Here is a 27,081-nt window from a genome sequence, read left to right as displayed (position 1 = left end):
TTTTTAATTCAAATATTTTAATAGTCTTTCAACCGGTCTTGAAATAGCATTCATTAAAACCAAGGAACAATTTAACTGGTGGAGAAATCCAAGACAATAAAGCATGCTCAGTTTAATCACTAAAGCCAGGGTGCGTTCAACAAGGCATTTTGCTGGAGAACCTCAGCCACTGTGCAGACATGAATATGTTTTAACAGATAATTTAATTTAGTTAGCACAAAGAGTTAGCAGCTGAGTCTATATATTGCCATGAACATCGCAGTGTAGGCTACCGTTACGAGGTCAGGTACAGACTGTGGCCGAAATTGTTGATTGGTAGATTGTTGACAGCGGCTTCTATTTAAAGAAAAGATTCTCTGAAAAAAAGGTTGTTGAACACAGCTTAAGCTTCAGTTGTATAAGTCCAGAGGAGAAACAAAACATGGAAAATGTTCCAACAGATAATTTTCTGGAAGATCACTGTACAAAGAATGACGAGTTCCATTCATTTTACATTTTTACAAAAAAGTAGACTCATTTTCATTCTGAAACACCTTTATAAATCATGTTATTGTTACTTAATTATCATCAAAATAACAATAAATAAGTAGTCATCATAGTGATAGCTATGTCAAAACAACTTCACAATAAAACAAATAAATCATGCAGTGGCAGCAGACTCTTTGGCCCCTCCACATCTAACAACTGTCAGACCATGTCGCAGTCTGAGGGAACTCTTGGGATGTTGCTGCTACTGGTCAGAAAACATTTTGAAAGAAATAAAAAAAACTGATTAACTTACCACTTAGTCGTGTAATCTTTCTGTGCAAATCCTCTTCCTTATGGAAAAAATATCTGTCTGATGATCCATAAATCAGTAAAAATCTTAAGTTAACTGACATGCTATGGTATATAATTTCAACAGAATCTGCCACTGAGATAATTTTCTCCCTAAATCTCACAAACAAATAAAGAAATAAATAAAGTGCATAATCAAACTTGTGAGGATTCAATAAATGATCCAGGGGTAGTCTAGCATAAACCTTGTCAAATACAAAGTACAGACAAGTCTTTACTGAGTCTGCTCCGTTATCTTCTCCAATCACATTAAACTCATTTAGATGATTTCCTCACTCCAAATCAAAAATGTGTTAATATACTCTGAACAGGTGCCTTACACCAGTTAAGGTCTTACTAATTATATGAATGACTGTTAACTTCTAAATTAACAACCAATGTACAATGTACAAAATAAATAAATAAAATAAAATAGACAAGGCCTGATAATACTACTAAATATAACATGACATTAGTTGCATTGATGTAACATAAAACCATGAACCTAAAATAAATAAATACATCCATATTTAAAGATTCAGCTCTCCATAGAAAAACACTGTATGTGTGTGGAGGTGGATTGTTATCTTTGTGAGGACCAATTTCAAGTTTTAAACCATTGTAGTGAGGACTTTTTCTGAGGACATTTTAGCAGGTCCTGTTTGAAGGTTATGGTTAGAGTTAGGATTATGGTAAGGATTGTGGTTATGTCTTTCACTGTGATGGTTAGGGGCTTAGGGGCTCTGGAACGCAGTATGCCAATGAAGGTTCTCACAAGTATAGAAAAAGGCGTGTATGTGTACTTTTCCATATCCGATAAAGTATTCATATTACACAAAGGTACATGTGTGTTATCTTGTTCTGTTATATTATCATAGTATGCCGCATTATTTGTAATTGTACCTTATTTTCTCAGTCTTAGACCAGAAAGATGTTGTGAATAAATCAGGTTGGGAAAAGTGAAAGAGTAGCATAAACCCTTCCCTCATTATCACAGCCGAGGTGCCCTTGAGCAAAACCACTAACCTCCAGCTGCTCCATCAAACCTGCTCAGAGGCCAACAGATCAGACTGTGGCTGGATCAGGCAGCTTCCAAGTGGGAATGTTTGCGACTGTGTGAACGTGAAAAAGACAGCAGTGGTAATAGTGATAAATAAATGTTTGTGAAAAAGCAGCAGTTGTACTGTTACTGTCACTGACACCGTACTGTAGGCCACGTTATTAGGCCAGGCTGCCATGTTGGCTCACTGACTAATAAGAAGATAAAATGCTCAAAAAATGTGCAGTTTGGATTCATAATTGTGTAATGTCTCTCATTGTGTATATAAAACAGAGACAGGCCTCAAGACTGATGTATGCTCACTGATCTTCAAATGTATGAACAGAAACAAATTGCACAAACTGTCAGATAGACAGACAGATAGATAGATAGATAGATAGATAGATAGATAGATAGATAGATAGATAGATGGTTGTCATGCAGTACAAACTGTTGGGTTTCAGTTGTCTGTCAAAATAACAGAAATTAAGACTAAATGCAAGACTAAATGGATTCTGAATAAACGCTGAAGTACAGCAAAGTGCATGCTAGAAAGGAATTAAAAAATTGTTAAAGCATTCTTACATTAAAAAGAGAAGTAACAGTCTTTATGATCGTGATATCTTTTCTTTTGCTTACTCCCTCTCTAACCTTTTAACAAAGTTTCTCTCTTTTTTCTTACTTCCTTGTATTTTGATCCTTTGTACTTTCATGATTTCTTCCACTATCCTTTTATCGATTCTTCTTCTGCACATGTTCTCACTCCTCTACAAGTTTCTGCCTTCAGTCCTCCTCTGACAGAGTTTCGTGAGGGGTCGATGGTCGGGACTTGCTGTGACCTCTGACCTCTGTCTTCCTGTCCTGCAGGAAGTCTTGAATCTCTCCAGGTAAACACTGGAACTTCTCCTGAAACTCTGCCTCTATGGCCCCCTGCAGCTAGAAAGATAAGAGAATAGTGAATCAGTAATTACTGATTACTGATGGTTTCTTCAGCAGCTAGCATGATTAGCTAATGCTTCAAACAAAACTGACAGTATATAAACACAGAGTCAGTGAAATATATCAGTGATGACTGAGTTCCCAGTTGAAAACAACCCAGAAATTTGCCTTGTTTATTTCCTGCTGTTGAGACAGATGGGATGCACATTCTGAAAAGCAACCAGCTGTTATCAGCCATTACTGCCAACATTTGAACGGCTCCAATATGGCTGCCAGAGGGCGCATTACATCACTCAAACGCCCTGCATTGACGTCAGTGCTGATCCTAAAACTGTGTGGGTGCGAAACCACAGACATGGGTAGAAGCAGCTTGGAGCCCCATATATAAGAAATTTCTTGCTGTGTAGTGTACTCAAGCGTGAAATCTTCGAAGTGGTACGTGGCAGGACAAGAAATAAATGTAGTTCATTATGAAAGGAAACAGGCAATGATCGGGGAAATATAGAAACAGATTTTCCATTTGTATGTTACCTTTGGCTTCTGGTCTTGTATCTCCTGCAGGAGCTCATTGTGTTGTTCCACCAGCTGATCGTGGCGCTTTGCCTGGGTCTCCTCAAGCTGGAGACAGACAGGCACACAGACACACAGACACACAGTCAAAGAGTCTTATGAAGCTTTTTATAATTGCAGAGAGACACAGCTACAGCTAGACAGAGAGATGGTGTTGCATCCATAAAATTTTCATAATTGTCTCTGCGGTGTTCAGTCTATAGAAAAGCCCATGAAAAATTCCTTTAACCCAGATTCTCCATCCTCCGCTCACCCGTTTTATGTTCTGGACGACTTCATTGACGTAAGACTTATTGATCTCAATCTTCTCCCTGGGAACACACAGACAGATGGGTTGAGCTTGGTTGAGTTTGGGCGAAATCTGAGAAAACTAGATGGATGAATCTGTGCGTGAAAAAGATGAAGGAGCTGCAGCAGGTATCTAGGGTGAGGCGTAGTAGATAAATATCGGTGTGTCTGTGTGTTTATGGATCGTACTCCTCAGCCAGATGTTTCTCTTTGGTCTTCGCTTGGTTGATCTTCTCAGTTCTCCTTCGATCCATCTGTCTCTTCAGCTCTTTTTTCTCCCTACAGCAGCAGGAAAAACATTAGAGCGAAAGGCAGGGGAGTACAGCACTAAAATTCACATACACGGATCCGCACCAGGTAAAAGTCTCAGCTCACACTAAAATAGAAATATACCCCAAAAAATTTTTAAATTCATATAGAGTTCATATAAAGTATCACACCTCACAAATTGGATGCTTTTTAGAGTTAACCATTAGCTAGAAATCTTCAAATCAGGAATCTAAAAAATGTGCATAAATATAATTTTTAATGACACGGCTAAAAACTGAAGAAAGCTGCTGTGACAACAGATCCCTGCTCTTAGATTAATCAGTCTTCAATCTCCACAAAGGAACCTCTACAACAATTTGGAGTGACTTAAGTACAGCACTTGAGTTAATGTTCTTATTTACTTTCCACCTCTGCAAAGATCCAACCTGCTCTGCTTGGAGGAAAAACTCTTCAAGCTATTTCACCTATAAAGAAAACTCTTCACAATACAGGCACTTTTTGCAATTTCTCACAAATGTTAAACAACTGAAAGAAAATCTGGACACTTCAGTCACAGATTTTTATCTTACTTGTCACAGATGTCTTTGAGTTTCTTCATCTGGGTGTTGTGACTCTCCTCAGCCAGACTGCTGAGTCGCTCTGTTAGCTGGAGGAGACAGAAACTCTGGTTCACGACAGCCACATTTTACATTCATGTCCAAAAGATACTGGGACAACTTAAAATAAAACCTTTGGAATTTACAATGAATTACCATAGAACCTGGACCATTTGCGGGAACTGTGATCTTAAATCCTAAATATTAAACATACCTAATTAAAAATACACCTTTCCACTCACTTTAGTCTTGGTAGCACTATAGGTGTGTTTTTGACTGTACCTCACTCACATTTTTGTGTTATGTCCAAAATTCTGTTACACTTATTTTGCATTTTGTCATTCTTGCGGTATGTTATTTTGAAGGAACTGAAATGGAAATGAAAATTTTCGACACACTGACCAGGGTTAAGATCAGGGTCAGCAGTAGTGCTGTTGGTTTTGTAAGACTTTACCGTTTTGATATGCTCTCTCTGTAGATATTTCTGACTGTAGTACTGTTCCTGCCTCAGAGCCAGAAGCTGCTGCTGCTGCTCGTCTCTCAGCTGCTGGAGGCGGTCATTTTTCTCACTGTCTGAACATGAACCCCTGATGAACACACACACACACAGATAAATATTGAAGCGCTCGTAATACATAAACACTCGGAAAATGATAGAAGTTCCTCTTTCTTATATATTTGAGCAAGTCATAATGACATGATGTGTTTCGTGTTAAACCAATTTCAAAGTAAAATACTAAGAAGAGGCAGAGGGTAATACAAGACAGTAACACAGTATATGTGCGTACCGGCTCTTGCTGCACTGCCTGGCCGTTTTCTTGTACTTGTTGTTGAACTCTCGCAGCAGCTCCGATGTTTTCTTTTGGTGTCTTCTGACTAACTCCTTCAACTCTTTAAACTGACGTCTCTGCTCCTTCTGGTAAACCTTGGACTGCTGCAGACTCTCGATGGTACACACTGGGACATCTGTTACCACAGTTGATCATACAGCATACAGGGTATTAATAGACCTTGATAAGAATTAATTAAACTATCTCTCTCTGTTACTTCTGTAACTGAAGGGTTGCATAATGTCATTTATTATACCACTGAAAATTCTGCTGGTTAAGTTTTAAAAAGTCTCCTGCAACAAAAAGAATACAGAACTTGGATCTTTGATTATATAAATAGATTAAAACACTAGCAGTTATCCCCAGCAGTTCACACAAACACATTCATATGCACAGCCACACACCCACGCTTTTAGTGCTTAAAAGTTGATTGAGATACCATGATTACAATTAGCTACTTTAGTTTAAGTTTTTGAGCAAATGGCATTCACTCTAAAAACATCCAGATACAGAGGAGGAAAAGAAAATCTAAGTTGCATTATTTTAGAAATGGAACATATTTAAGCAAGTATCCAAGGATTAACTCATTGCTTACTTTCATATCAGAAAATTATCAAAAGCATTATGTTAATTACTGACCTATCAAAATACTTAAAACCAGGTCTTCACTCTTTGCTGCTGGTTTGGGTGCATCTAAAACACAGAGAAGAGGAAAGTGACAGTAACACATAAAACCTGTAAGTAAGATTTAGCTACGGTAAGACATCTTTCTACCTGTCGTGGCCGCTTGCTGATTGGCTGCTGTAGCTTTGGGCGTCGTGGCGACGGGGGTGTGCCCTGCAGGACCAGAAGCAGGGATGAGTCCATTTTCCAGTGGAGCTGATTTCACATCGTTCTTACGCTCTGCACAGCTGTCGGCTTCATCCTGAACAACAACACAGACATGAATCATGGCCACGTGCTCTGCTTTCAAGACAGAGACCAGAAACAGTAGAAACAGGACTGACCTCAGTCTGTGTGTCCTCCTCGCCGTCCTCCAGAGTCAGAGCTGCCAGCTGTTTAGACCTCTGTTCCAGGAGGTTGACATATCGAATGGGGTTGGACAAAGCCTCTATCACATCTGGAGAGAAAATATGAGCATATGAACATAAATATGAAATAAGAAGCACATGAATACAGAGTACAGAGTGAGTACTTGTGCTTCAGAGTAAAGACATGGCTAATGTCATAGACAAAAAAGGTAAACACATGTAAAGTACATTTGTAGAAGTTTCAGCATTTGAACTGTATATATAGCAGCTGTAGATGTGACTCAAAAACTCGACTTTTATTCCCAAGCACAGATTTTTTTTTTACTTTTAAATGAATTTAAATTACATTTTAATACCTAAATACATAAAATAATAAATAATACCTTATACCAGCCAAAGTACGAAGGGAAACCAGTGGGACCCATATGGCTAAGAATTATTTATTATATATCACATATCTGTCAGTACTTTTGATCAGTATATAGCAATAATTTCTATTGATAAACTTGAATTAAAGTGAAATCAACCTGCATAAGCAGCATTAAATGGATAGATGAATTTAAAATGATTTATTAATTTTAGTTCATGCTAAAATCTTCACTTGTCCACTCTGATCTGATCTTCCTCAGTCCTGTAGCTGTAGGAGTGAGAAACTCTAAGGATTGAAGAGCTCCCCCACACCATTCACAGTCAAAACAATCTCACTTTTAACAGATATATAATGTCTTCCAACAGCCAACTGCAATCACATACAAAAAGATTTTATAACTAACTGCCTACAGCAGGCAAGAGACAAATTTTGTAAATTAAATCTTTCATACACTTGAAGCCTATTTTTGAGGAATCTAAATTCAGTGATTTTTTAAAAAGTCTTTTCAAGACCTGTGGGTATGCATGCATTTTATTAAAACAAATAAAATTCCATCCATTTAAGGCACGGCTTCAGCACATTTTAATAACAGTTGTGGTGCTCATTATGCTCCATATTGTGTTGTATTTGACTAAGAAAAAAAGGCCACAGAGTCATTCAAATAAATAATGTATGCTCTATTGAGATTATTAATGTGCTAGGGAAACTCGTTTGGAAGAGTAGTCTGTTGCTACCTCACCAGCCAGATAGGTTTGTTTCTGAGATACTCTGTCAAAAGTTTGTACCTGCAAAGGTGTCTGGGACGTAGTCTTTGACCTCGATGTAGACGAACACAGCCGGTAGAATCAGAGACTGATTTTTCTCATTCCTCAAGCCGATGTAACGATAACCTAAAGAGAACATTTACCAACAACTGATGTAACTTTAGACTGGATTATTCAGGGTGGGCGATAACATGGAAGTCTGACAAGAAAATTACATGACAGACAGAGATTCAGCCAGATTCAGAGTTCACAACCAAACATCAGTCATGCACATTATGTAAGGACAAAATTACAAAGAAAAATTACCCGTTATTTCATTTAAAGTGGTGAATGACATTTTTCAAAGCAGCTGCAAGTCTCTGCACGCTGTTTCACGTGGGTTTTTGAGAACAGTGGGTGACAGGATGTGTCTCCCAGGAGGTAGGGTAAGTAGAAAAGACTAACAGTTTCTGAATAATGTCAGAAATACAACAGTGGATTTCCAGTCTACACAGGCATTAAAAGCAAAAGGAAAAGAAACATGCATATATTAATGTTTTAAGTTAGGGATTAAAGTAATAATGTGTAACATTTGCATGTAAAGTAATGTTAATTTTGCAACTCTATTCTACTTTTTGACATATAGTAATCCATCCTGAACCCAATTTTTAACAGTTGCTGTCTGTTTAGTTTTCTGCCCTGGTGCCGAATTTACACAAGTAAAAGCTGTTTTTTGAATAAACAGAAGAAAAAAATAACATAGAGCAGTGAGAAAGGAATGCAACTTATAGAAGCTCAAACTTTATATAGATGAGGGCACCGCAGTGAGCAGAAAAAAAAGAACAAAAACCTTGTTCTGATAGACAGCCACAATAAAATTTACTGATAAACAGAGAGAAAGATAGGGATGAGAGCGATAAAGTAAATATGACAAACTCAGTACCTGGTCTAATGGCAGACACTGGTATAATCCGATGACCAATAAACTTTCCTCCTTCCTCAAAAGCAGCGATTCTCAGAGAGGCCAGAGTAGGAAGAATCACCTGTTGAGAGAGTTGAAGTCACACTGTTAATACACAGGATTAGATGGTGTTAGTATGACACTTGATTCTACTCAGTTGCTCCCTCTCGTTTCTCTGTTGTACACCTTTTTGAAGACAATCGGCTCTTCGTCCCACACTGGGTTGATGGCGTTATTGTTCTGAGAGGTTTTGGTCTTCAGTGCTTTTCTCCTGGTGTCTGCGGGAAGTCCAAACATCTCCACCTCCACGTACACACCCACTCGCTTTTCAGTCAGGAACTGGCCTGAAATCACCTAAGACGTGCAGGGACGCAGACAAAACAGCCACTAAAAGGACAGTTCACAGTTGCAGAGTTATAGTCTGAAAGGGTTTTAACAAAAGCAGACTACTGCAGGTGTACCTTCACAGAGAGTGTGTTAGCTACGATGCCGTCCACTGTGTTTTCTGTGAAGGGATCAAAGTGTTTGTCTGGCCGTCTCATGAACTCAGGTTTCAATCTGTACCCGCTCCGACCGTTGTACTCAAACATAAAGAGATTCAGCTGCATGGATAAATCTGGAACAGGAAGCTCATGTCACGCTCAAGAAAGAAGAGCTTGGATAAGCATAAAATTCCACTGGTTGATTCATCAGTACAATCTTTTGATATACAGTCCGTGGTACAATCTATAAGAATCTGCAGCATCTTTTTATTCAGCAGTTAAAAGTACAAGACGGCATATAATAAAACATATATACATATCATATCACTGCATGAATAAGAATAATAAAAATCATGATTTCTCACACCTGATCTCAATATTAACCATAAGTATTATTTTATCATCCAGGCCCTAAATACACATTTTAGTGACTTCCACACTATTATACCGATGGTTTGGTAGTTGAGAGCCACTAGTTGACATCCAGCGTTCCAGAAGAGTTGAGGCATAAAGTTCGATGAGTCAACTCTGGTTCCTTTTGGGTAAATACGACTCAGCTGGGATTTATTATATCTGGTTAATGTAAGGTTAAGGGCAGCAGGCAGAGTTACCTCATTTTTCAGTTTCAAAGAAATTACTACAAATACTTGTTTCTCCACTGATTGTAATTATAATTGTAATTTATTTATTTAAACAGGGGACGGTGCATAATAAAACATTATCCTTATATAAAAGGAGAGATGCCTTGTAGCAATTGCTCATTTCCACCTGTAGTCCCTCACATCATCACATACACAAATACAGTCAAGTAAAGTGTATTATTACACTGCTACACACTGGTATAGAGACCTTCAACAGAATAATATAAAAATACTATATTAAAAGTTGCTTAGTGACTGAGATTTTTGAAGGTTTATGCAAAAAATCATTAAAAGAGAAAGAAGAACACAAAGTATAGAAGCAGTTTCCATGGTATGGAGTGGCTGTGGTAACTGTTGCCAAGGATACTCTACAAACTCCACTGGTGACTTTGTGAGGTGCTCCAAAGCTTTGGTCTCCACAAAAGACGACATGTGGTAACAGCGGGCTGCCTCTGCGCGCACACAGACACACACACACAAAAACAACACACATTTCTGTAATACATTTCTCATTGTTTTGTGAAGGACTGAATTTTGCATGCCTCACATCAGGTAACTTATTTTGTTTTCACTCAGTCTTGTCAGTTCAAGAATAAGTGATGAGACTAATGAAAGAGAAACTATTGTTGCCAATTTCCACCGGCGCTTCAAGCTGAAATGTCGAGGCTTGTGTGGAGAGAGCTGAGGCATGAGATGAAACTGAAGGATTTTCCAGCTCTGTGGCAGTGCTACAACAAGAAATCAGTATGCAGAGAAAAGAAAAATATACACAGCGACAAAGCATTCAAACAATGAGAGTGTGTATTAGTGTGTCAAAGTGGTGTCCTGATCTACTTTTCTTACTCTTAGATGCTTCGAAGGAGTTGAACTTGGTCGGTTGGACATAGTTTACCAGAGTTGACATTTCCTCTGTAGCTATTGCCTCCCGCTCTGCTGAGCCCTGAAACAGACGACAACAGGAATAAAGTTTGAGCGTCAAGATTCCAACTGTTCAGATCAGAGTGCTGGGTTCAATGGTATCATGGATGCATCATTTCCAATAACATGTACTGGGTATATGTTTGGGGGGAATTGCAGTCAGTTGAACACAACAGATTCAACCAGTACACATTTTTTCAATGTTTTGGGCCTTGACCTCTGACAAATTGAAGTCAGGAGTTTTCAGCATTTAAAACAGCAGCAACATCTGACAAACAGTAAACAGCAATGCCAACATAACAACATGAGTAAACAGCAACCCTGCTCCAACAAGACATCCACACACACTTTTGAACACAAATACACACACAACTGAGCAAACACACTCGAACTTAGTTTCTTGCTTTTCTTGTTATTGTTTACATTTGTTTTTGCCCAATTCTTTTCTTTTCTCTCTTTTTTTGATGTGAATAGGGACATTTTCATCAGAAGTTTGGGCTTTCTGTGTTTTACCAGATTGTGCAACCCCCCCAAAAGATAAACTTAATAAAACCCATCAAAAACTGAGCCATAGCTTGTGGTCTACTGCGAACGCTACAGACAAGAAAACAAAACAGCAGGAAGAGTACACATTAAGAATAAACAACAATGACAACAAGGGAACTAAACAGCAATGCACTGCAGGGATAACAGCAAAAATAAAGCACGTGTGACAGCAAAAAGCAGCAAGTGTTAACAACAACCACCACCAATAACATTTAGAGTAAATAACAGGATCAACAGTGACGATGGCGTGAAGAATAAATAACAAAACAAAGAAAATAAACAACACTTTACAAATAAACATCGACAAATGGCGACAGCAGCGAGAGTGACCGACCCTCGGCTCTGTACGGCGTCACCACTGACCTTTTTACCATAATCATCTTCATCATCATCATCTTCCTCACTCTCAGCCTCCATCTCTGTTAAAATTAAAGTTAAACAAGTCTTCATCCTCATCGTCTCTTCATCCCTTCTTCTTTTTTTCCCCCAAATATCAAAGACCAAAATAAAACTTGACGCATGCTGTCACCATGTTTAGACAGTGAACAATTACAAGTCTAATCACAAGGCTTGTTACCAGTTACTGGGTTTGCAGTCTCACTGCAAATAAAATATATACACTTAAGTAAAATAAATGTTGTATTTTCAAGAAATGTCTTCTGCAGAAATTCGTGACACTGTTGTCAGTCAAGAATGAAAGATTTTGGCCAAAAATCTGTTCACAAACAACACACAACAGTAGACAATCATGAATAATATCTGAGTAACACATGACAAACTAAAATCTGTGCAGTGACTGTACAAAAAACACAAAAGATCAGAATTAAATACCAAACAGATGCCTGTGGTTTTGTAAACAACCCACTGCTTCAGCGTCTCTGCAGGTGATTATTCAGCCCACTCAAGCATTCACTGTCTACAGAGGTCACGGTCAGTGTATGAGTGTGTGCTTCAGCATGGCAACTAGTCTGCTGCTCTTTGTGTACGGCCGGGGCTCTCAGTCCCAGATCTGTTTTCAGGATATGTGCGTCGGGAGTGGACAATAAGGCTCCCTGATTTCCCCCTGCACTGCTGTTTAATTGCTGTACTGAGATGCCGCCCCCCTCTGGGATGTCCCGCTCATTACTGGAGCATCCCCGATGAGGAGCGGAGGACTGCAGAGGAAAATCAAAGGCATCAGCGTGAGTGGATCTGTCACCTCGGCCAGAGCCATGATGGTTGAATAATGTGAGGTATCCTCTGACAGAGGCACTTCTAATGAGACCTGGATCCAGAAAATATGAAAATAATTTTGTGTGATAACCACATGATTCAGCTTTTGGTGATTTTCATGTTTTAACTTTAACTGAAAATATGTGTTTATGAGCTAAAGTAAAGAAGTAACCACCATGCGTATAAAAGACTTAAGGATAGTCATATTTTTGTCACATTTCACCCTATTTCTCCAAATCCTCTCTGTCCCTCTCACCTTGTACTTGTTCAGTTGAGATGTAAAAATAATCTCAGCTTCTCGAAACCAATCATCAGGGGCTGTACTGAAGCTATGGCACCATCACGGTACCTGTTAAAATGAAGCTGATTGGGTGGTGACTCATGTTTGAAAGGATATAAGTCTGCTGTATGGGAAAACAGTTTGAAAGATCCACACAAACACACAAAACACTCTGACATTTACTGGGTGTAATTAGAGGCTGGATGGTCTTTGTCATGAATATTTTCCAGCCATGTGAAGCTCTTCTAGCCTGACAAGCGATAAAATGATTTATTGTCTGTTTTGTGTTTTGATACAAAGACCGTCGGTGTGTCACAGCTGAACACATTTCACATGGATTTCTAGGCTGAAAAAAAGTCCTTTTGTCTTTGTGTCTTACCTCCTGTGTTGTTGCTAGGAGACACTGGCTCGTTGCTCTGATTGGCAGGTTGGTCCGTCAGTCTCTTTGTGTCTGTGTTATTGGAGGGTTTGTGTGATTTCTTGTTCTTGATGAGAATTTTGCCCATCAACTCCTGAGGACTGGGCAGGGGGACACCTGACTCCAGCTACAAACACACACACACATTGGGACATGACAACCACAGTTTGCAATTGTCCAGCAGCCACTACAATATTAAATATGTGTGTGTGTGTGTGTGTGTGTGTGTGTGTTCGTACAGGGTATTTGTCCAGAGGGTCAATCAACAGTGCATCTCCAAAAATGGATCGACAATATTCAGCCATTTTAGCCTGCTGCTTCAAACTGATGGATAAACGGATGGACAAATAGATGAATTGATAGACAGAAAAAAGGTAGTTAAACATCTTACACTGCAATCACTCATATTACTCTATCTTCACATATATAAAGTCAGAGATTCTCACGAGTCCACATGGTTTTCAAAGGAGAGTATGACAGGAAAAGGTGAGGTCTTGAAGGCGCACTCTGCGATGGCTTCGATCACTTCCTGGAAAATACCAGACAAAATGAAAATTTTGATTTTAGCCCTTGAAACAACCTGATGGCTGGTGCCAGATGACCAATGAGAATGGGTTCATATTTTATAGGCAGGTCAGAGATGAAGAGAAGAGTGAAGTAATGTAGAGCTTTAGCTTTTGTAAACAACTGCTGGAAGGCAATGAGAGCAGGTGTGATTTGATCATATTAGCTCTATATTTGCTAGGAATCTGGAAGCAGTACTTTGGAGGTAGAAACAAGAATGTCTGGCAAACACCGTCAATGGAGAAGGAATTGCTAAATTATTATTTAAAACACACTTACTACAAGTTTAAGAGACTTGTGATACTTTGCATATGTGCTCACCTTGAAGGAGATTTCTGAAGTCATGGTGAACCCATGTGTGATGACAGGTTCTTCCTCAGCAGTTCGTCCTTTCCACACATCTAATTCCACACAGCGGCATCCTGCCAGGAGAACCTGCCTGTACATCTCTACTGAGGAGCTCCCTGCCAGCTGGCCCGCTGAAACACAAGGACAAAAACTAATAACATGAGACATTATGACAGATTAAAATACAAGGCAACAGTTTGACTACACTGGCAATGATTTAGAATTACTTTTTGCTTAATCACCACAACATTGCAGATGTATTTTAGAGTGAGACCACCCAGGACACAACCCAAACCTCACTTTCTAGGCCACCTCATTTTACATTCAGGTTCAGTTCTTGGGTCAGTGCGTAATTTTGATTGAACCCAAAAAATGCTGAGTCCTTTTGTGTCCCATTTCTGTTGGGTCGATTCAGGTTCAGCAGCTGTTGGGTCAGTTTGTATCAGATTTTTGATGGAATTCCCTGAGATGTAGAAAGTCAGGTTTGAAAGTGTAATGCAAAGCAATGGATTCACTCCTGTTTGTTAAACTGAGAAGGAGTTGTGTGTATGCACTGAATGCGCACACCTGTCAGGTATGTATTATGTGATGAGTTGATGAAGTAGTGAGACAGAGGGAAGCTCATGTCTTCTGACTGATCCAGTTTGTCTGGTGGAATGACTCCATTCTCATCACTGGACAGATAACTGGAGAATGCCTGGAGAGAAATTGAGCCTACATAACAAACATAACACACACACACACACACACACACACACACACACACACCACACACACACACACACACACACACAAAACATTATACTGAGAATAAAAGTAAGAAACATAATCCAATAAAATCCAACTGAAATGCCCAACAAGTTCTCCCACCTACAGTATGCAACAGTTTCTTCCAAATAGACCCATATGAACACTTATGATCTGCTTTGACCAATACCATGACCAAACAATTAATCATGCAGATATGAGCTAGTTGAGATTTCAGAATTAAGGGAAAACAGAAAAGAGCAAAAGAGAAAAAAGACTGAATTTTTGGTCTTATTTGGGTTACTGGTTTGCATGATTAGATCACAGAGGAAAAAAATAAAAAAAGACTCAGAAGCAGGTGCCAGATTTTCTTCTAGCCAGATCCAACACAAACGTGAGCACCTTAAGTGCTTATTTTAGCAGTTCACACTCTGTGGGTACGTGGGTGGGTTAGAAGAGTATTTTGGTATCGACCCATGTACGCATACAAGTATGTGTTGCTAACAAATGCAGCTGATGACACCTTTACTTGTGTAGAAACAAAATGTGTGTTGTGTCTGTGTTTACCTTGCTTCAGCTGTGCCTGGTCATGTTGGTACCTCTCCATCAGAGCGTGTGTCTGCGCGGGACGAAGAGGCGGGTAGAGGATTTCATTCAGCCTCGGGTCTCTTTGTTTGTTGTTGACGAACTCTGTCATCTGATCAACTGACAAAGTGCCATCTTTCCCTCCTCTACAGGACAGAGCAAGGTCAGGGCTGAGGTTAGGGGGAGGGTACTACATGATGTTAACAAATCCTTACAATTAGTCCACAGACTAATTCAAAATAACTCGTTCATTAATCAATTATAGCAAGAATCATTTCTTACAGCCTAACTTTGAATTTGCTGAACTCAGCAGAGCCCAGACTTTGATTAACACACTAACAGCCTCTCTCTTTAATCCTTCTGTGTGCACAAGTGGGACACAAGATGAATCATTATTCATCATTCTTGCCATATCAAAGAAACTGGCCTGAAGCAAAAAAAAACACACACAAAAAACTCATTTTGTAGAGTAGCTTCTTCAACATTAATAAGTCTCCAAGCTTATCGGAGCACAGTGACTGTAGCTGTGATGGAGGTGAAGGGGTTTCTAAATGCTTACTGCAGTTTAAAGATGTTGCTGAGCTCAGGACGAGGACACAGGCTGTCCAAGAAGTTCCTGTAAACTTCTTGTGTGAAGTCCTCCAGTTTGATGCTGTCACCCTGTCAAATATATAGAGCATGGATATCAACATAAAGAAAACATTTTGAACAGCTGAAACTGCCAGGGTCAAAAGCTTCCAGCATTCAGCATCTCCTGCTTTATCCTCCTCCTACTTGCTGTTTAAAAAAAAAAAAAATCCCAACTCTATTAAAAAGAGTCTTTCTGGGCTCACAGGAATATTCAACGTGAGATTCAGTCTGAGCTGAGAATCTGACTCATTGCATTCCTGCTTTTCACTGGTTGCTTCAAAAATTAATGACCCAGATATTTGAGCTCATTTCACCGCTCCTTGCTCTGTGAATCATTCTGGACAAAAAGCACAAGATAAAAGCCTCAATGGCAAATTGAAAAATGGAGAAAAAAGATGGATAAATTTGAAAAAGACTGTGTGCGTCCCATATGTATTTATTTAAAGGAAGGCAACAGTTTTCACAGTGTGTACCCATGGCATATCTTAACTTGTTAAACTCTTATGTGTATCTACTATTTACTGCCACTGATGATAAAACAAACTTTACCCGTCCGTAGGGCAGTCTGCAGCTCTCCAACGCATTCTCTACTTTCTTTCTGTCTGATGAAAACAGCCGAACGATGCTGCAATGGACAATGACATTACACCATTATCAGCTCATCCTTAAACACAACTTGTCACCAAACCCAAACCTATATTTTTACTTCCTAAAATATCTCCTCCAGACTTCTCCCCCTCATTAATCACCCCAAATTTACTTCTCTAACTCCCCCAAATGTCGTCCTCTGATTCCACAAAACTCCCTTCCAACCTTCTTCCTCGACTTCCACGATATGTCAAGTGACCTTAATTCTGCTCCTGGTCTACCTCTAAAATACAACTTTCTATCATTACTGTATTATCCGTCTCAGGCTCTGGCAGTGGTTGATTACCAGGTCAGTGCTGAATTAAGCACCTTCATGAATCCTGTCCCTGTTTTTGCTTTCCCAAGTGCACATGGAATTAAGTTTATTTTTGGAAGCGAGGGACAGGAAAGAGCAAAGTTTAAGTCTGTGCGTATCCCTGCAGATTTCGTCAGGCTATTTTCTCACATCCTCAGCCATCTAATGTAACACGTGCCTCAAAGTTAACTTCCAGACAGAACCATTGATTAAAGATTAGGAAGGTAAAAATAATTGGTAACTCACTTCTTGACAGGGATTCTCCCCTCTGCGTTCAGCTGGAGCGTCAACCTGACATACCTGAAACAGAGTGCAGAAATGTTTCTTTTCTTGATTCAAGGCTCTTAAACTTCACAGAACTCAAGCAAAATGAGAAAGTGTTTAATATAAAAACTATTATTATGATTTCTCTTCATTCTTCTCACCTACAGCTTAGACAGACAGCAATACTTGTTGGAGGTCTTAATAAAAAATAAAAAAATGTCATCCTTCCTTGTCATTTCAGGCCTGAGTGGACATGAAGTAGATGTCACAGTAGCAGCAGTATTCTTGGACACTTAACTTGTAATCTGATAGAAACTCACAGTAGATTTATAGTCTACTCAGATGTAGTCTCTTAATCATAAACCATGAATACTTGAAAACTGAAATTTGCTGAGTTTGTGTAAGAATTTTTAAAAAAAGGTCCACTTAAGAATAAGCTTTTATAAATAACTTTAAAGGATGTGATATGCATTATTCTATATTTCATTTATTGTCGACAAACTCAACAAACAATCACAACAAATCAATTCATTCTTGGTTTTGGTCTTTTTTAGGGGATATGCTGACAATATGAAAAAAAAGAATATCACTAGACTTATCCTTTATATAGAATGAGAATGAAATGTGGTTAGAGTGTGTATAGGCATGTATTTGTGTGTGTGTGTGTGTGTGTGTGTGTGTGTGTGTGTGTGTGTGTGTGTGAGTGTGTGTGTATGTGTGTGTGTGCACTCACGCTTTCAATAGACTGTGGTCTCTGTTGAGATTGTGGCTCAGCAGATTGGAAGACAGAGAAAACAGTCCCTCACACCACACCTACCGAAATCAGATCACCATCACCATCACCATCACAATCATCATCATCACCATCATCACCATCATCACCATCATCACCATCATCATCACCATCACCAGTCCCTGACATCATCACTGTGCTGACTTTCTGTACCTTGGCTTCGTCCTCCTGTGTAGCGATGAAGTTGAGCTGATTGACGTTTACAAGGTCTGAAGCCGTAACCACGGTAACCATGCGGTTCTCCAGACGACCAACCAGGTTTCCCACATCCAGCAGCTCCCGCAGCTTGGCCTCCTAAAGGACGACACAGAATGAAAGCTGTCGGCTGAGTCAAAGCCATGCTGGAAGCACACAGAGAGAAGAGGGACGAGGTGAGGGGAGATTGTTTCTGTTATTTGTTTCTCATTCATCAAGAATGAGACAGAACATAATATGTCTCTCAGATAATGACAGTTTATATCCAGTGTGAAATGTTATATTATTTTTTTTAACATTTTGACAGCTTGCAAGTGTTGGCAAAGACAGTGCAGTAGTTTTGTCAATTTGAACTCAGTCATGACAAGCCACCAAAAATGCAGGTGGTAACCATATTGTTTACGATGCTAATGGTGTATGTGACAGCTTTGTTTCAGGGCCGAAGAAGCTGTCAGTTTAAACTGGCACAAATGACATGCTGATCCTGCTGCCAGTGTTAGGTTATGGGGTGCACATAGGATTAGGATTATCCCTACACTATCCATTAGTCTCAATACAAAGCGGGCATGAATGTCCGAAAAAATCTCAGACATCTTTCATAAATTTTTTTTACTAAATTTAATCTATCTTTCTGCTGTATTCTGACATTTAAAATAACACTGACTGGCACATTTGGCAACATACATACTGTATATTTACAGCTCAAAGCGTGTGTGTGATTAGTGATTAGTGAAATATGATGTAATCTTTAAACAGCAATGAATAAAAGCCAATGTTGTGCATTACTTCATCATTAATCTTATTGTGAGTCTGCCTCTTTCATTAGTTGACCTAATTCCAACAAATCTAATTCTTGCTGGTTACTGGGATTAAAACCCTAACCCTAACCCTCCAAATGCACATACAGTGTCATCTGTTGCTCTGTCTATTGCAGTCTCCTGTTTTACCCCATCTATGCAAGTTTTATGATCCATTTTTTAAGAATTTGTGATCACAATAAGTCCCACCTCACGTAATCATATGAGCATCTGTTTCTGGTTGCCAAAATAAATGCAGAGGTAGCAGAGGAAAGAGATTATTGGAGATTTGTGAGGCAGCCTTGGTAACCATGGTTTAAAATCATCAATCATTCATTCAATCAATCAATCATTTTTCAAGCTTTTTAGTGGTAGAAAGACAAAAACATGATGACAGGACACAAGCAGCCTCAAAGCATTAAATACAACATGATAATAGAGAAATTGAAATCAAAGTTAAAAAAAAAAAAATCATAGTAAAAGAATAAAACATGCATAGATCAGAGACAGACTGGGAACTATATAAGAATAATACCAGCTACAAAAGATAACACAAGCACAAAATAAAATAATAAATAATAAATAAGGTCAGTGATGCAGCTGGTGAGTTGAATAGCATCTCTGAGGTCATGCAAGAAGGAGATAACATAGACTTGACAACACAAAGGGTGAAAGGTGAAGCAGAGGTTAATGGATGCAGAGAGGTGACGGTACCTTGGGTGTTTTGGTGCTTCTACCTGTTCTAACATCCTTTACGAGAGTCAAGTCCAACAACTCTGTGTCCTAATGTAAACATACCCACACAAACAACACAAACACACACAGCGTCAGTTGTTATCTAGCAGGTAAATGCTTCATCCTGTTTCCTGCTAAGCTCTTAAGCCCACCTGGAGAGAAAGGGAGAGAAACCATGTGTGTTTGTGACAATCAATGATCACATGCTGTCTATATGCTTACCTGCTTGCAATACTGACTCACAGGTATTCCTGCAAGCTTTCATCACTGGTTTATTTGTATAGTTTTGGTTTGAATAGCACATTTACATTTACAGTACTCACATCCAGTACATGTTTTATGCACATAATATACTTGTTTGACTGTATGACTGCAAGTTTCATTTCATTTCATTCATTCATGCAGGTTGTCCTTTAACATGGAAAATAAAAATACATACTACATGCCTTTAAAAGAATGATTAGGTCTCATGTTTGAGACAGCTTTCTCTGTAACTTTTGACCCAATCAAGTTTGTTAGAAATACTACACCACAAATTGACTAGACTAGAAACTAACTAGAAAATTAAAAATGGCTTTAGAAGATAGCATTGGTGAGTTTCATGGACACAACGTAAGTTATGACGGACTCTAGTACCTGACTGCTGCCCGTGTGTTTTTTAATGGGAGCTGTAGTTTTTCTGTGCTCACAAAGTAACTGTTGTTTAACTTTGTTAAAATCAGCAAGGTTTCATTTTCTTTTAGCTTAAAACTACTGCAGTGGATGACAATTTGCTAATTTTTTCAAAGAAATAGATGAAAAATGCTGAATGAGAGATTGCGTCGTGTTACAGAAGCTAGTGAAACAGAAGCTAGCATGAACTAGATGTCAGGACTTTGCTGTTACTTTTATGTATTGGGATATCTTGAAATATTTTATCACATTAATACAACAGCTACTTACCATAAGCAAAAAACGAATCAAATCCTTGTTTTAAGTCAGTAAGACATGGTGAGAGATAGCATTAGCTTAACTGTTAGCAAGTAGCAACTGTATGAAGATTAAACTGCTGAAAGGACTTAATGACAATATAATATGTGAATAGTTCAAATATGAAAATGTATAAATTATTCAGAGTGTATTTGGTCCTCTGTGTCATTTAAAATGGAGATTTCACTAAATTAGTGACCTGCCCTCTTCAGGTGTCAATTAATTAGGAAAAGAGCACATGTGATAGTAAGGTACAGAAATACTTTTAACTAATATATGATTAGTCTTTGACTCTGAAGTAAGTCTGAACCAAGTTCTAATTACAATGACTTGACTACTCAGACCAGCACATTCAGGGGTCAAATCAGAACTTAAACAATTAACATCACCTTTTTTTTCTTTCTTTTTTTGAAACCTAAATTTGCCTCTCATTATCTGGCCAGCCAAAAATGTGGAGTAGATCTATATGTAGAAGCAATTCAAGACATTGTGTATGTCAACCTTGTTTTGGTCAGTCCAGTAGAGGTAAAATCCATGTTGATCCACATACAGAGTCACTGGAGTAACTGTGGACAGATCCTAAAGAGAGACGGAGTGAAACAAATGAATACACTCAGAAAGCACAAGATAATTGTGTGAACAGCTTTCAAAAACTAACATTTTCTCCTCTATATAATGCACAAGCATGGGAGCAGTGGAAATAAGTTGTGAACACATTACCTCACAAACTATATGGCTAACAAACTAACAAACAGTTGCTTATTTACACATCCAACAGTTATGGAGCAATGTTATCACAGACATGGAATCATTCATTTAATTGGGACTTGTAACATTTGTGTTGGTGCTCCTAAAATCAGTAGGGAGCAGCAGTGTTACTAGTGTAAAAAATCAGTCTGGATACCTGTCTAAAGATTTAGATTGAGTTATAAGGTTTCATGAAATAAGCCAAACATAAGTTTAGACCTGAGAGAAAGTACAAATAGAGAATAAAATGGGACCCAGGAAGGAGCCTTGTGGAACCTCACACCTAATCTGTGCTCAGATAAATCTATAAATGTCCACATGTTCAAGCATCAAGTAACTGACACTCTCTGTAAAGGTTATAGCAATATTTATTGTTGTCACAATTAAAATAAAACTATATTGACTATTGAAGGGATGTAAGCCCAGGTCTCTAGAGTTAAAGTTGAATGCTTTGGACCTCTACACTTTTATTTTTCACTGAGTGAAAAGCCTCTAGTTCATGTTTTGGTATTTGACATGAACATACAGTTGGTTGTTTTAAGCTGTTGGAACAAACAATCAGTTCTGTCATATTTCTGGAGGGAATTTCTGGAGAATTGAGCTTTTCCACAGCTGGATTGACCTAAAATTGTTGTTTGGCCCTTATTGAACCACCAATGCACATGACAGTTCCATTATTTCCCCAGGTACCCAGAAACAAACCAGTACTCTGAAGCTAAAATGTTTGGTGATTAGCTGAATGGATGATGGACAAAAAATGTATTGACATAATTTTGGTAATTGTTGAATCGTTTAAGTAATTATTCAAGCAAAAATGTTAAAAATTTACTGGTACTTCTCAGATTTGCTTATTTATCCAGTTCTCCATAATAATACACTGCTTCTCAGACAAGACAGGCAATTTGAATATATTACTATGTTGCTTTTCACTTTTTACTGAATTTTTACACACTGAGCAATCAATCAATTATTAAAGAAAACAACTGTCATGAGAATTGATGATGAAAGTAATTGTTGGTTGCAGCCTTACAGATGGAGTAATTCTACCTCACCCGAGGTAGACAAATGAGCTCAATATAAACTAAAAGAGTTAAGGTCTGGATTATGGCACAGGGTCCCTCAACAGGACAGGGCCATAAGATGGAGGATGGAAGACCTGAATTTGTTGATGTACTTCAACTTTCTGACAAATTTACAAGTAATCCTATTATGTAGACCCATGTGATATGGAGTACATCGGGGCTTTAGGAGTCCCTGGGGGTCTGAGGACCCTGTGCAGTAGCCTGCTTTGCCATGAAACCTTTTTTAAGTTAACTTTTGAGTTATTTAGAAATTAGAAACAGATCTGCAGTTTCTATTCTACTCTATGAAAGGTCATACACTGTAAAAAAGCACATGAAAAGTGAACATTTGGTGACTAGCTTTAGGACTCCAGCTGGTTTTTCTTATACTGGCAGCATCTCTTGTAGGCAAACAGTCTGCTAAAATATTTGTATAGATGTCAGCACTAATAAAATTTTGTATATTTCTTTGCATTATGTTTGAAAAGGTCATGGATTCTTCTGTCTGAACTGCTTTCCACATAACAGTGCAACCCACATTCAGAAGAATAAAAACCAGAAGAAAAAAGCTCAGAAGATGGTTAACTAGATCCCTGGTTGTCACTCGTTGGCATAGCAACCAATTCTATTTTTTATAAAGCTCAGCTCTACATGTTGGAGAAATTCAAATATCAAAACACACACACACACACACACACACACACACACACACAAGCTTCAATAATGGTGAATGATTTCACCAGTATATAGGATTAGGTCTTTGTAAGTATGATTCATGATATCATATGGCTCAGTACATTGATTTACCCCCCCACCACCCCCACCACACACACACACACACACAGGGCCAAACAAACATCTATTATTTCTCACACACATCAGATCTGTTTAGGTGGTGGTAACCATGCTAGTTACCATGGCAACCGAACAGCATGTTTCTCATTGTCAGAGCTCTGTACTTCAGCATACCAACACACGCAGGCACCCTGTGCATGCACACACACACACACAACTCCGCAAATACCTTCGATTATGCGTTTGACTGTGACACATGAAGACACTGGAGAAGTGGGTGCAAGTGTGTCTTTCATACATTTAAAAGCACACACATATATAGTACAGTAAATACATACTAATGGATTCCATACCAACAGGTGGCAATAGAGAAACTGACCATAATTGTGTTTCACATGCACACTCACACACACACACACACACACACACACACACACACTGTCACTATCCTCTCTGTCTTGCTGGCATCTAATCCACAGGTACTTACTGCCAAAGCTCAATCAACAAATGAATAGTAAACACGTCTGACAACATGGCACATTTCCTCCTCTTCCTCCTCTTTTTCTCTCATTCCAATTCAGTTCAACTGGATTCGATTCAATTAAGCATGATGATGATACACTTCTTCTATTTTTAAAATACATGTATACATTGCAAAAATAAAAGTAAAACAAAATAATCAATGAAATCAAACAGCAAAAATGATAATAATTAAGATGTTTGGCTTGCGCTTCTGCTTTTTTTTTTTTTTTTTTTGCATTAAGTACTGAAGGGAGTGTCAGTGTGCTTACCTCGTCCCATTTAATGAAGTTGCTTCCGTTCCTCAGTGTGTGAGAGACAGAGGGAGTCTGGAGTTTCAATGCATGGACCCCCGGCTGAGCACTCGCCATGGCTTCACACACATTAACACACACACACTCTCACACACACAAACTGGAGACGCTCAGGCTCAGACACTTAGATGCCGCATCTCTGTCATATCCGAGTCCAAACTCCACAGAAGTCAGGCAGAGATGCTCAGCTGCAGCACCATCCTCTCCCCCTCTGATTTGGTCCTGTGTTTTGGCTGCACTTGTCTTGTCTCCCTCTCTGTTCACTCTTAAAATTTCAATCCCTCTTCTTCTCTCTCTTCTTTCTCTCTGCACTATCTTCTTCCTCTCTCCTCTCTTTTCTTATCCCTCCCTGTTCTCTTCTTCCTCCCTCCCTCTGCTCGTCTCCCCCTCTCTCCTCTGTTGGTGCTGCATCTCACAGAGACAGACTGAAACAGATGCCTTCGTGGGAGACAGGATATATGTGTGTGTGTTCGTGTGTGCATGTGTGTATGTGTGTGTGTGTGTGTGTGTGTGTGTGTGTGTGTGTGCGTGCACTGCCTCCACAAATTGACTCATCGGCGACATGCGCACAATGGCAGCTTCCCACAGATGGGGGAGGGATAAGAGAAGGAAAGCAGGAGCGACGGGGAGAGGTAGAGAGAAAGAAAGAGGAGAGTGGGAGAGATGGAGAGAAATGAGAAGTGAAGAAGAAGAAGGAGGAAAAGGGAGAGGAGAGAGAATAAAGAGCAAGAGGGAGAAACGGGAAAGGGAGTGGGCAATTTAGTGAAGGGTGAATCAAACCAAAGCAGGACTACGGTCAAATAAGGCCACCTTTGAATATACACTGCATTGCCAAAAGTATGTGGACACCAAACATTACATCAATATGTGACTCTTGTTCCTAATGGGCATTAATCTGTTGCTGTAACAGCCTCCACTCTTATGGTAACGAGAAAGTCCCCCCCCCCCCACAAACTGGGAAAGGCTTAATATCTTCAGTATCTGGAGGATGATACTACCAATTCTAAATCTTGTTTTGAGTGTCGATGTCAGTAACAACATGATTCGTTGCACATTTAAGGATAACTATGGTATTTTTGAACCTGTGCCTTATTTTCCCATGTTTTGGTGTAAATGAGCTCCCATGTTCTGCTTGCTAAAATTATTGTTTTTGTCAATGGAGTCTGGTTGCAAGACATAGCAATTTTTCTGTTTAAACAAAAAGAATCTTACTCCTTTATCTTACCCTTTTTACTCTTTTACCTGAGTTATCCTTTAAATCATGAACATTCTTTGTAGCACAGGCATTTGTTACTTCTCTGGTGCAGTTGTGTGCATGTGCGTGGTCATCAACTTGTTCAGAAAATTTGCACAGTAAAAAAGTTGTATTTTAACACATCTATTTAAGTGACTTACGGTGTAAAAAGGAATATTTATGTGTGGTAAATCATTTGGTGGCAATGAAAATGTATTTGAACGTAGTTAATTAATGATTCATTCACCTCATACACTAACTGCTACTTTATGGGGCCTGGCTTTGTGCGTGGGAGAACTGTCATGTTGAAACAGGAGAGAGCCTCCTCCAAAATTAGACAACAACTGAATTAACTAGAAAAAACTAGATTAACTTGGTGTTGGTACAGGAGAGTCCACATACTTTTCACCATAGATTGTATTTAACATTTCACAGGCTGATATCAGTTTTTTAAGTTAACAACCACAACTAATTATAACAGACGATGGAGGAGAGTGGGTGAGACAGCAGAGATTGAATAATCGAATAATGGAACAATATTGGAGGACAAATACAGAAACCACTGAATAGTGTCTCTCTGTTTTGGTGCGTGAAGAGTCCAGCAAATAAGAGAACATTAACAGTGTGAGTCTGCGTAGAATGATTCAGAGAAGCAAGTTAAGGACATTTTTAGGACATGACCCTGTGAATGTCTGTGATATGTGCCCCTGCGTGTTGTGCTTAACAATAAGCAGTGGAGTCTAATCCAGTCGTGTTTTCTGAAAACTGGTCTTGGTAAAACATGCTGTTGATTGTTTGCAGAGCAGCAGACGATAAAGATACAACAAAATACTTGTAAAACACACCTTCACTGATTGCACAGGGATATATGTGGCAAAAACATATAACATATAAAAACAATAATTATTTTCAGACTCTGCAGTTTTCATTTGAGTCTTTTTTTTTTGCAGCAGAAAACTATTCACAGTGAAGTCTGTGGATTATCCAGACTTGCAGAAACCTTATTAATGCCCTGTCTCTGTCAGAAAAAAGTACAAATTGGATAACTGTAAAACTTGAAATGCTAAATTTTTCATTTTGAAAAGGAATGCACTGCTATTCTTTTTCTTCTGGTCACCTTTTATGATCAATAAAACTTGGGGTACGCAGCGATTTTTGGCATTACTGGTAAAAAAAAAAAAAAAATAAAAAAAAAAAATCAGAATCATCTTTCAGCATATTGTAATTCTGATGGACTGAAAGAAAACTAGACTTCTGCACCTTCTCTTGGGTCTTCAGAAAATCTAACCACTGACTGAAGGCTTTGGCCAATCACACGTCTTTTCAGAGAGAGCAAGCATTCCTATTGGCTGCTCTACAGATGCAGATGCATATGCACATCACTTCAGAGGGATCTGTGTCAGAGTCTGTGAAGCGTTTCAGAGATTGAGAGAACTTGCTGTACTTGTCCTAGACAGGTAGCTGGTTGTATCTAAGTGCACTGTTGTGGCTGGTTAGGTTGTGAGTGTGTATGTGTGTGTGTGTGTGTGTGTGTGTGTGTGTGTGTGTGTGTGTTGAGTCACTACATTTTCAAATTCTTCTTCTTCTATCAGTTTTTTTTGTCTATACCCCAGATTTTTGCCTACCCCAGCTTTAAAGCATCTTCAAGTGCCATGAGTATCCTTACAGTAAGACACATAAATACACACCACTGCCAACCAACCACACAGCTCTTTGCATTAACACACATGGCTTTGCACTTGCATGGAGAAAAATACTGATTTCCATAAGACACAAAAGCACACAGCATTCTCCCAATGCCACGGCATGACCCCATAACCTTCGTGCAGCCTTACACAAAGATAAAATGCATCAAATATTTGATACACACTCTCTCAAGGCCCACTTTACC

General features: G+C 38.9%; 1 protein-coding gene across 1 annotated transcript; it reads right to left on the bottom strand.

Annotated features, from left to right (window-relative positions):
* Window positions 1-24,394, bottom strand: LOC108872939 (1-phosphatidylinositol 4,5-bisphosphate phosphodiesterase beta-1). Its single transcript, XM_018660869.2, has 32 exons — window positions 23,915-24,394; window positions 21,022-21,099; window positions 19,531-19,599; window positions 17,978-18,118; window positions 17,765-17,844; window positions 17,014-17,067; window positions 16,374-16,449; window positions 15,754-15,854; window positions 15,177-15,340; window positions 14,430-14,576; window positions 13,836-13,993; window positions 13,397-13,479; window positions 13,190-13,274; window positions 12,912-13,077; window positions 11,404-11,459; window positions 10,420-10,516; window positions 9,944-10,028; window positions 9,384-9,508; window positions 8,915-9,069; window positions 8,640-8,807; window positions 8,436-8,535; window positions 7,535-7,639; window positions 6,356-6,468; window positions 6,123-6,273; window positions 5,988-6,041; window positions 5,307-5,484; window positions 4,973-5,105; window positions 4,492-4,568; window positions 3,842-3,931; window positions 3,618-3,675; window positions 3,326-3,412; window positions 1-2,791 (listed from the first exon to the last, which is right to left on the bottom strand). The coding sequence occupies exons 1-32, from the start codon at window positions 24,011-24,013 to the stop codon at window positions 2,639-2,641; spliced, it is 3,486 nt and encodes a 1,161-aa protein (XP_018516385.1). The 5' UTR covers window positions 24,014-24,394; the 3' UTR covers window positions 1-2,638.
* Window positions 24,395-27,081: the final 2,687 nt, after the last annotated feature.

This window comes from Lates calcarifer, linkage group LG16_LG22 (genome assembly GCF_001640805.2).
Source record: "Lates calcarifer isolate ASB-BC8 linkage group LG16_LG22, TLL_Latcal_v3, whole genome shotgun sequence".
Classification (NCBI taxonomy): domain Eukaryota; kingdom Metazoa; phylum Chordata; class Actinopteri; family Centropomidae; genus Lates; species Lates calcarifer.
The sequence above is the reverse complement of the archived record's forward strand: the minus strand, read 5'-3'. Positions and strand labels throughout refer to the sequence as shown.